Source organism: Equus quagga, chromosome 6 (genome assembly GCF_021613505.1).
Source record: "Equus quagga isolate Etosha38 chromosome 6, UCLA_HA_Equagga_1.0, whole genome shotgun sequence".
Lineage (NCBI taxonomy): Eukaryota > Metazoa > Chordata > Mammalia > Perissodactyla > Equidae > Equus > Equus quagga.
This window is the reverse complement of record NC_060272.1, coordinates 97,353,197-97,365,032: the sequence shown is the minus strand read 5'-3', so window position 1 is coordinate 97,365,032 and position 11,836 is coordinate 97,353,197. Positions and strand designations below refer to the sequence as shown.

The following is an 11,836-nucleotide window of genomic DNA, read 5'->3' as shown; positions in this document are numbered from 1 at the left end:
CAGATGAAAGCCTACAGATAGGGAGATTAAAGAAATCTCTGTTTGGCCATTAAGCTTAGGCAAATCGCTCAACTTCCCCAATAGTTAAAGAAATTAATATTATAATTAGATACTACTTTTGATCATATTCACAAAAATGAAAAGCTTAGCAATATTCAGTATTGGCCAGGGAATGGATGCAAAGTTATTCTCTCAAACACTGTTGATGGAATGTAAATTGGTAGTCTTTTTGAAAGGCACCTTGACTAAAAATGCATACACATTGCATGATTCCATTTCTAAACACCTATTGAAGAGAAATAACCACAGGTAAGATGCATGTACTACCATGTTTGCACAAGTGAGGGTAACCCTCTATTAAATTTTACTTGTGCCCTCTCTCCCATTACCTACTATTATATTTCTTTACAATTCCCACCAAACTTTTGGAATCTATATCTATAATTTTTGACTTTTTCCCCCAGGACTGCACTGAAACTTTTTTCAAAGGGTCATTATAACATTATTAAAAGTAATGTCCTGTTACCAATCTTCATCTCTTTCTATCACTATATAGCAGTCAAAACAAACTGAAATCACATTTGTCTACCATGTGCTTTCAAATACATACAATATTTTATATATAGCTCAGATGACCTCATAAAACCCCTTTGAAACAGGTGGTATCAATCCTATCTTAAAGCAGATGAGGAAAGAAACTCAGAGTGCCTTGTCCGAGATCACCAACAACAGTTCAGGAAAACAAATCCAGAGTATCTTAGTGCCAGTCTAGTGCTCGTTCTAATATTAAGATGGTCCTGGAACTCTCTTCTACTGGTTCCTTTATACTTATTTTTCTATTATTTAAGAAAACAAAAGATCAAGATTAATTAGGCCTAGCATACTCAAAGACCAAGTACTCATATTATTGACTTTTTAGAAGCACATAAAAATAGGCAATCCAAGGGTTCAAAAGTATATTTGTTCAATTAATTAAAATTCCAAAACCTATGGTTACCACTAATTTAGACAGAAACAACCAAGCAAATACTGTTTCATAGCAATTGGCAGACTTTAATATTCATGAAAAATTAAGTCCATCATACACATTAAAAATAGAGGAAATTTCATGCAGACATGAAGCTTCCAATTCAGCCTTTGTGGCAACTTTTAGAATTAGAGTTACACATAAATACATTACATTTTACAGTTCCCAAATGTCATAATTTTATATTGTGACTTATACAGCTTCTCTTTATATTTTACATACCCCACCTTGGTCACTTGATTAACATAGCCTAGCCTGCACCACTTCAGATTACAGAAATTTTTTTTTAAAAAGCAAGCACAATGACCTATTTCCTTTCACTTAATGGAAATAAATGAAAGCATGTGTTTACAGAGCTAAGTTAAGAAAAAAAATTAAAAACTTTAAGGCTTACACATTTTGGTAGCTAGAACTATATCTAAGAAATATAAAATTAAATCCTCCAGTGACACTTCTATTATTTATTGATATCACAACTTTTAAGTTTAGAATATATAAACTGCAAAAGCTGTAAGAGAAAAAAGTGATGCAAATTTGTGTAGCACATTTAAAAAATAGTATTCATGATATGAGGGGGAAATTAAAAACAACTGAAATAACTGATTTCAGAATTAACTGAAATGTAAGCTATAATTTAGAAATTAAGCAACATTATTAAAGAATAAAACCTGATGGCAAAATTTTTAAGTAATAAAGCCAACCCATCAGTGTTAATCTATTGTTGCCTCTGTGAGCCAAACAAGATAATTTGTTTTGATATAAGTTATAAAAGAGTGAAAACTAGTCAGCCTTTCTATATTACTCAAAAACAGCATGCTTTCCTTTCCTCTCAATGGATTTTTAAAAATATTTAGACTCCTTTTAAGTTTCTTTTCTAAAAAAAAACCAAAATAATAATCAAAATAATTTGGGGTTTTTTTCCCTCTTGCAATTAACTTCAAGTTCATTCATATGGTAGGTAATGAGAATTCCCACTATATAAACATCTACAAAGTATTGAGGGACACAAAAAAGAGAAGTAGTTTAAAAAAAAACTCAACAGCTTACAGGCTTCCATAACTTGACAAGTCGAATTTACTTCATTGGAATCCTTTACTGCACAATGGCGTAAAGGCCACAAGAGCTGCCGCAGTTTACGAAGAAAAGGTCCTACTAGTAAGATACCAAATCGCATAGTGACTCCCCTAACCTGACAACAAAGGTCTAAAGATTTACAAGTAAGTTTTCCTATTGAAACATGACACTAATGCTATCAGTACATTATTGACATTAAGTCTATCTAATCCAAATTGCCACAGAGGTCATTTCATCACAATCATCTGTGAAAATATTCAAGAGTACTTCCTTTTCTCCAAGAAAAGGTTAAAACATTAAATTAATCATGTCTTCTTTCCAACCTACTGAAAATAGAATAATAAACATAAAAAAACACAAAGGAAAACTCCCTCCAATAAAGATCTGCTAGAGGTAGAAATTTAAAGCAGCGAATACTGTTTCAGGTCCAGCTATCAGGAAACAAAATTGGTGTTAATCTGAAATTATATAAATGGCTGCTGCTTATGATACTGAAGACAAAGACCATGGGTAGTAGTTTATCCCTGAATTTCATACTCAAAATTCCCCCACATTAATACCATCATGACAGTTTTTACTAGTATATAATTGTTTGAATGAAAAAAAGTGCTTGCTTTTGTAATCCAGGCAATCTAAAGAGAAGACAGTGTAGTAAACACCTCACTGACAAACTGCATGTTCATTTATAGTTTGAAATCACACATATCCAATGGGCAGAGTTTATTCTTATTTCCCCAGTTTCCTAGTAGTACCTTTAATGAAGGTTTTTGTGCCTCTCTTAGAATGCTGAGGTCTCACACATTTCCGAGTGGTCCATGAGGAGTATGCTTTCAAAAAGTATTCAGTTTAGTGTGGCCAAAAGACTTACAGATTTCTCAGTTACTTGAATGAGTTTTACTGGCCTGTGATCCTATTAAATTTAGCACTTCATAAAAATGAAATGCTTGATGCTTCTCTTAAGTTCAGCTGAGCTAGAAAAAAATAAAATCATATAATTTGAATGATAAAAGAATAGACACATATTTTATGTACAGATTGCTTGGGTTCAAAATGAACAAAAGTCCCAATTCCAGATGCTGAATGTGACAGAGGACCCTTAAACTCTTCTAAAAATAACATGTGCAATGCATACAAAACAACAAAAAAGGAGATTATTGTGGACTTCAATACTATTAGTCATTAGCATGGCAGACTTGCAACGGACAGCTTCATGAAGACACTGGAGATAAAGTTTTTTCTACTGAAAGACAATTCTGGGCTTCAAGGAAAAAGCACACTTGAAGACCTTTCCTCCATTTTTACTTGTGTAGTACAAATATGCATGGCATAGTATATTTCTGAAAAAGCAATAGACATATTAAGAAAATAGACGCTATTTCTAAATTTTGTTAGGAATAAGAAGGCACCACTGATCTGAGGTTGTGTCCTGTCATTGTGATAGCTGATTCTGAGTTGTTTATTTCAGCAATTGCTCTTATTAAACTTTTTTCCTGGTGATATCACTTGAGACTGTGATTGTGGTTTACGGACCACAAACAAGACACATTCATAGTAGTATTTCATCATAGAGAGATCATTCACAGTATATGTTGACAAGACAGATTCTTTTTCCACCTGTAATGCAAACAATAATCATAATGATGATGACGACGATGATGATAACACTAACAAATACTGACCACATTTCAGTGCCAGGCGCTCTTTTAAACATATTCTGTATATTAATTCATTTATTACATAAAAATACTCCCATAACATTGGCACTATTAGTAATTAACTTTACAAAGAACAGGTAGCGCAAGGTCACACCACTAATAGGTAGTGGAACTGGGATTTGCACTCAGAGTGTCTAACTTCAGAGCTTGAACTCTAAACTACTAATATATTGCTTTTCTCTATCTTTAAGAACAAATCTGCTGTTTATAATGAATGGAATGCTACTGAATAAACATACAACACAATAGTCAAAGTATCATAAAACCTTATAATAACGTACATGATAAAAAAAGATTGAATAGTACAAAGGCTCATATAGCGAACAACATCCCCCTTACACCTGCCCTCCCACCTCTCGTCTGCTTCCCCAGAGCCTAGTCCACGTGGTATCTACCAGCCTACAAAGGCCAATATTGTGATAATGGTCAGCTACCATTTATTGAAAGGTGATTACACCAGGGATTCTAGTTTTCCATTTATGTACACATTATCCCAAATCCTTATAATTCTAAAAGCTAAGTATTATTATTTTTACTTTATGCATGAGAAAACAGAGAGGTTAAAACGTGAAGCCAGTAACTGGCATAATATCACCATTCCTATTTAAGTGTTTTAGAAGTTAAACTTTGGCAATACTTCATTTCATCCTTACCTCTACCTGGAATCCATACTGCAGGACGACGTTTTTTATATCCTCATAGCTCAATTCTATGGAAAGTTCATTTGCCAAATTTTCAAAGTGGTATAGGAGAGGACCTAAGGTTTAAAGATACTATGAATGAATTGCTTGAATATAAACATGCACTAGTAGCTGCGTTAGACTGAACTCCACGTTGAATAATAAGTTGGGTAGTGGATAAAACAATGTAAAAAAGAGAAGCAAAGAAACTTTAAATTTGCTAAGGACAAGTATCCAGAAGCCTGAAACTCTGGTCCAGTAATTAACACTTGAGTGCTGGGCCTACATTCATGGGGAGCGAGTGCCTCTGGGATACTGACCTTGGATTTTGATTCTCTTCATCATAGCCTTACATCTGTAACTCTTAACTCACTGAAGGAGTAGCTGAATCAGAGAAGGCTAAATCCCCAAATTCCAGAGCTATAGTTTAATTATAATTCCATAAGTAAATACAAAACTGCAGCTACAAACTGGGTATCACATGAAAACAGAGAAGGGCCCTCAAGCTAGCCTGGGTAGGAAAGAGTGTTGGGGTCAGGAGAAGTCATAGGCAAGACTTCCTGGAAAGAAGAAGTGACACTAGAGCTGGCTTTTTAAGTGCATAGTTCATATCCCAGCCCTTACACCTACTAAATGTGTGCCTACGGACAAGTCACTACCTCTGTGCATCTGTGACATGACTTTAATGTGAGATAATACATGCAGAAGGCACTAAGTAAATGATAGCTATTACAACTTATTTTTAATGACAGTCCCCCTTACTATTTTCTCATTCTATATATTCAAGGACCTATTATCTGACTCAAACCAGATTTTCCAATCTTTTAATCTTTCACGTTTTGCCCAATCCATCAGGCTTCTCCAGGCAACATTAACATTTCACAGTTATATTAACCCTGTCACTGGGTTAATTATAAGTCCCAACTCACCACTCCCACCCCATCTCCACTCCTCATACAATGTACTAATCACAGGAGATAAAAGTTAACAACTAGGGGGCTGGCCCCGTGGCCGAGTGGTTAAGTTTGCACGCTCCGCTGCAGACGGCCCAGTGTTGGTTCAAATCCTGGGCGCGGACATGGCATTGCTCATCAAACCACGCTGAGGCAGCGTCCCACATGCCACAACTAGAAGGACCCACAAGAAAGAATATACAACTATGTACTAGGGGGCTTTGGGGAGAAAAAGAAAAATTAAATAAAATCTTTGAAAAAAAAAAAAGAAAAAGTTAACAACCAGGACAAAGTTTCTTCTCCCAAAGGCTCACCAGTCTGGAACATACTTACTTAGAGTTAAAAAGTTTTTCTTCTCCTCCCCTCTGTTTTCACCCTACATAAACCACTAGAAAAAACGACTATAAATATAACTTATACATCAGTGCTCTTTTCAAAAGATAACAATGGTTCCCTATCAAGCTTCCCTGTCCATTTTAAATTCCTGTTAGTTTTATTAGTACTAGTGAAAACGATAGTAGCTACCCTTCACTGAGCACCTGCTGTGCCCTGGACCATCCCAAAGCTTTTCCATAAGAATGCAGAATCTCGCAGCAAAGTCTTTCCAGCTGTAAAGCATATGCTGTTCCTGCTCAATTATTTTGAGAGCCTCCCACAATATTGTTTTATTTTATCTACATAAATACACTCTAATGATTCTTACATACTCAGGCCATACTTTACATGTTGTGTTCCACCTAAAAAGCTGCAACTCTCAAGCTTTAGCCATGCTCCAAAACCTTGCTGAAATCAAGTTTTAATATAAGTTTCCAAATCTACTGCTCATTCCCTTAATAGAGCATACTTTACATTAATTTAATGCAATGGTGCCTTACTCACTGATTACTTTTCATGTAATTAGCACTGTTTTATAACTAGATTACAAGCCACGTGAGTAAAGGAACGTGTCTTAAGTTTCTTTTGAATCCATCATACTGTCCGGCATAGCAGTGAATGTCCAGTTAAGCAACTGTAATTTTACCACCCAAAGACAACCAGGACAGTTGTCCTCTATTTATTACAGTGCCCTATTACAAATGATACTTCAACAAATGTCCTGTGCATATTTCAGATTTTCCCTTACAAAGACATTCCTTGAACTAGAATTTCCAATTCAAAAAGAATAAACATTTTTACTGACTTGATTCAAACTGCCAAAATGCTTTCCAAAAGAGATCTAACAGTTTTCACTCACAATTACAATGATGAGTACTTGTTTCAACACCTTAGCAAGTGGTGGGAACGCAATGCGGCAGTCACTTTGGGAAACAGCGTGCCGGTTTCTTGTAAAGCTATACATACACGCACCAAATATGACCCAGCAATTCCACCACTAGGCAAGCACCCAAAAGAAATGAAAACTTGTGGCCACATAAAGATTTGTACTCAAGTGTTTATACCAATTTTATTTATAACAATAATAATTTGGGAACAACCCAAATGTTCATCAGCCAGTGAATGAATCAACAAAACACAGTGTTGTCATACAACGGAATACTATTCAGCAATAAAAAGAAACAAACTGCTGGTACCTGCAACAACATGGATGAATTTCAAAAGCGTTATCAAAAAGCAACTTACTGTATGATTCTATTTATATGGTAGTCTGGAAAAGGGAAAACTATAGTAACAGAAAAAAGAATAGTGATGTCAGGTATTGGGGGTGAGAGCATAGAAGTGACTACAAAGGGGCACAAGGGAACTTTTCGGGATGATAGAAATGTTCTCTATCTTGATAGAGGTATTGGTTACACGATTACCCAGCTTTCAAAATTCATCAAACTGTACACTTAACAAAAGGGGGAATTTTATTATATGCCCATTATACCTCCAAAAAAATCTGACTTAAAAAGAAAAAACACAGTAAGCATTTTTATTAAACAAAATGTGTGCTAATTTGGCAAAGGGAAAATGATAGGCCATACACAGTTTCATCTGCAATTCCTTGAGGGTGAGCAGTTTTTCCTATTTATTACCTAGCTGCTCACTCCTTAAATGAAAGTTTACCAAGCACCTAGCAAATGCCTGGCACTGGATATATACAGATGAATAAAACACGGGGACACGCCTTAAAAAGTTCTTTATTTTCTCAACTCTCATGTCTCTTCACATTCTTTTAGTGGACCTAACAGAAGGAGCAAAGAAATATTTTTTCCTGGACCAGAAATATAATGTAAGCTCACAAGCAAAAGCTGAGATAAGTGAAAAAGCATAAACATAAATCAAACCCATCTCTAATCCTAACTCTCACAGACAATCACTTGAAAACTTACTGTATCTCCCTGCAGTCCTTCTTTGGTGCATTAATATGAGATACTACAGGTACAGTTTTGCATCTTACACTTCATTAGGAACACCACTTTATTTCATTAATTATTTCTGGAGAATGGTTTTCCTGTATGACTATCCTATGACTATTTATCCATTCTATTACTGTTAGAAACGTAGGTTCAGTCTAAATTTTTGCTGAGTATGTTTGTCCGTTAATCAATCTTTAGTCTTTGCCCATAGCTAATTACTTTCATCTCACAGACTCTGACAAGTATAATTCATCTAACAAATATATGTAATAGTGAATGCAATTATGTAATAGGCTAGACGGCAAATATTTTAGGCTTCATAGGCCACAGAAGTCTCACTCACATCCAGTCTTGTACTGCATTAATGATGTTTCTGTCAACAATGGATCGCAAATACAACGGTGATCCCATAAGATTAGTACCATATAGCCTAGGTGTGTAGTGGGCTATACCATCTAGGTTTGTCTAAGTACATTCTATGCTGTTCGAACAACGACCAACAACACATCTCTCATAACATATCCCCATCATTAAGCGGCGCATTGTATTCTTATTTGTGTCTCCCCTTCCCAACCCTTTAAAAATGCTAAAAATATTCTTAGCTGGTGGGTCATTCAAAAAAAGGCTACAGGCCAGATTTGGTCTGAGGGCTATAGTTTACCAAACCCTGACCAAATGTACAAATTGTTAAGATTTTTCCATACATATCAAACTGTTTTTCCTTAAGAAAGCTTTATTACTATATTCCCACTAACAGTATATAAGCATACTCTACCTCATTGTACCTTATCTAAACTTTAAGCAACAATTTTTAAAAACTACCCAATACAATAGGTGAAAAACGGCATCTCATTTATATTTATTTGATTAGCAATGAAGATGAACATTTTTTTCTGTATATAGGTCATTTGTTTATTCTTTCATAATGTGTATATTTATGTTATCTGTCTATTTCATTTCTGGATAGATTTCGCTTAAAGACTTTTGCTTTTTCTCCCTTTCTAATATTTTTTTTAATTAAAAAAACAGAGCTCCTTGTAAAAGAAAAGGAAAACAAAAATATATAAAGGAACTTTTGCTTCCTATAAAGGCAGGTGAGGCTATTCAGACCAAGATCCTTTGAAAACAAGCAAAATTGGTGGATAGAATTTATGTTTTAAAATCTCAAAAATATAGAACACCTGGCAAATTAGTAAGAAATTATAAGAAACCCGGAAGTTTAACCAGTGGTAAACGTATATGCCATTTTAACCCTGAGGGTATCTGACTGTTCAAGTGGAACTGATCTACAATTTGACAAACACTTTGGGCAAAGGGGATAAACGACAAAGCCCAGAGCCCGCCCGTGGCAGGGAGTCTGACAAATCACCCGACATTACAGCTGGAATCTTAAGGACTATCTTCAAGGTGAGAGTAAGAAATAGGTAAACTTACTTCTATCCTTTAACCCAAGGGGAATGCAGGAAAGGCTGACCTAGTGCTGACTTAAACAAGGGGAAAAAAGAGAAAAAGTAAGCCATTCCAAAGAAGATGTAAATCATGGTTTAACCCTTGGGTAGATCTGCAGCCTAATTTTAGTTTAATATTTAAATTTAATTTAGAATTTAATATTCTATTGTTCTGGTCTGACAATGTCTCAATCTTCTGGCAGAAGCCAATGAAAATGCCCTTGGAGAGAAATACCTTCAACCTAGGTTTCAGGAAATCCCCAAAAGTGACTTCTCAAGGGCATTAAGCAATAAACAGTCAATGTCAACAGCCCAGGGAAACAAAGAACCATGAGCCAGAAACAGCGCAAACAGGAGAAAGCAGAAACTGACCTCAAAGATTTGAGATATTAGAATTATCAGATACATATCAGTATTTTTAAAGAAATAAAAGACTATCTTGAAAATATATGCAGAGAACAGAAAATTTTTAAATGACATAGCTGACTAAAAAAATGTATATCCAAATAAAATATACAATAACCAAAACTAAAAACTCAATGGATATAAAGTTAAAGAGATAATTTGTGAATAGAAAGGTGGGTCAGAATAAATTACCCAGAGTGCAGCAAAGAGACAAAAAGATAGTAAGTAAAGAGAAGTGGCTAAGATATATGGAAGCTAGCATGAGAAGTCTAAAATACATTTGATTGACTAATAAGTCAATTTACAGATTCAGGTAGCCCAACAAACTGTACACAGGTTTAAAAAAGAAAAATTCACATCTAGATATAATATTTAACCCGGAAAAACTACCACTGAAATCTTAAAACCGAAATCTGAAAATCTTAAAAAACAAAACTGATTACCTTCAAAGAAGCAACAGTTAAAATAGCTGAATTCTCAGCAGCAAAAACAGAAGCTAGAAGACACTGGAATGATATCTTCCCTGTGTTGAAAGCTATCTGCCAACCTTGTACTCTATACCTAGTGCTGCTCTGGAACTAAAGGTTATCAGTATGAACTCATGATCTTTACAGACACAGACAGACACACACATACCTCCCACTCTTGTCTGCTGAGAAGGCCTAGAAACAACAGCAGCACAATGGTAAAATCCAGATTTTCATTTTTACATACCACTCCCCACTAAAAGGAACCTGGGACCCTTGGAAAAAATGGCTCATCTCAGGGCTGGGCAGACAAAGCACAAGATAAGCCTAGAACACCTGGTTATGCCAGAAAGGAGGTGTTCAAACAATGACAGGAGTATGTCAAAAGGACACAGGAGCCAGCTTGAAGGGGATCCCATTTACCAAATTCGGGACAAGTTGATTTAAACTATTTATATCCTTAAGGTTCTAAAAGTTCCAGTTAAGAGACAGAGATTATTAAATTGGATAATAAAATAAAACTTAACAGTATGCTGTATATAAGAGACACATAAAGATATAAAAGGATTTAAGAGGTAGAAAAAGACACGCCACACAATTATCAACTAAAAGAAAGCTTATGTAGCTATACTGACATGCCCACTTAAAGACAAGACACACAGTTTGTATCTGTGCAAAAGAGAGTCGTATGCACTCAAGCCTCAGCAAAACGTTTTGTAGGCAGAGTAGGGAGGTGTTGGGTAGGGGTGGGTGGGCTTTTGGTCACTGCCTGATCATTTTCCAATGCAGACTTTTAATTAATTATCTTCTTTTCTGTCCTACATTTAACCTTCACTCTACTAGGGCATGCTTCATAAACTCTGCTCCTTTCTCATTCACTTTTTCCAGTGAATTAAACTTCTGGTCTGCTGCCTCAGCATAGACGAAATGGGCCTAAAGTAGGCATCTTAGTTACTTGGTTACATAGGAGTCAAATGTTCCCTATACATTTTCAACTATTTTTCCATACAGTCCCTCATTTTCCCAAGTTATTTTAGGTCAACTGGCTCTGTTCACATTGGTTTCTTTGCAAAACGTATCCACATACCCTATCTTCTGAAAAATTTTTACATTCTTTTGTCCCCTGATAACATCCCTGCCATTCGCTGTCCATGTGTTTTATACCTTTTTATATTTTTACTGCCACTGTAACAAGATCTCAATGAGGAGATAATATATTGTTCAATCATCCACCTTTTATAGGAAATCTCTCATGTTTTTAAAAATCCTGTAGCTTTATAATGCTTTAAAATCTGATAGGATCCATCTCTCATTACATTTTACTAAGATTTCCTTTGGTACTTTAACCTGTTTATTCTTCTAGATGAAGTTAGATTCACTTTGCTAACTGCCTGCCCTCCACTACTCCACTATAAATGTATCAGTGCATGCACACACAACCCCCCCTGTTATACCCCTACTTGTTAAAACAAATTATACATAAATGTGTTTAAGGGGTACTGGTCATTATGAAAAACTGAAAAACAGGAGGCACAGGCATTCTTCTGCATTTCACCAAATCATAGCCTTTCTCAAAGGATATATGCACAACAGTTCCCTTAAAAACTAATTTTTCCAAACCTGGGTAAGATTCAAGAGTACCTTAAACCCCCTTAAAGCATTTTATAAGTTAATAATACTCCCAACTCTGATTTTATATAATGTGGGCAATATTTTCAGTATAATTTA

At 35.3% G+C, this 11,836-nt stretch overlaps 1 protein-coding gene across 1 annotated transcript in view; it reads right to left on the bottom strand.

Annotated features, from left to right (window-relative positions):
• Nucleotides 1-1,032: 1,032 nt before the first annotated feature.
• The window catches only part of CARNMT1 (carnosine N-methyltransferase 1), a 43,066-nt gene continuing 32,262 nt past the window's right edge, over nt 1,033-11,836 (bottom strand). Inside the window, exons 7-8 of the mRNA XM_046664809.1 lie at nt 4,470-4,573; nt 1,033-3,715 (exon numbers count right to left, since the gene is read on the bottom strand). Of these exons, the coding sequence (XP_046520765.1) occupies nt 3,563-3,715; nt 4,470-4,573 (257 nt within the window). The 3' untranslated portion in view covers nt 1,033-3,562. The remainder of the gene's footprint in view (nt 3,716-4,469; nt 4,574-11,836) is intronic.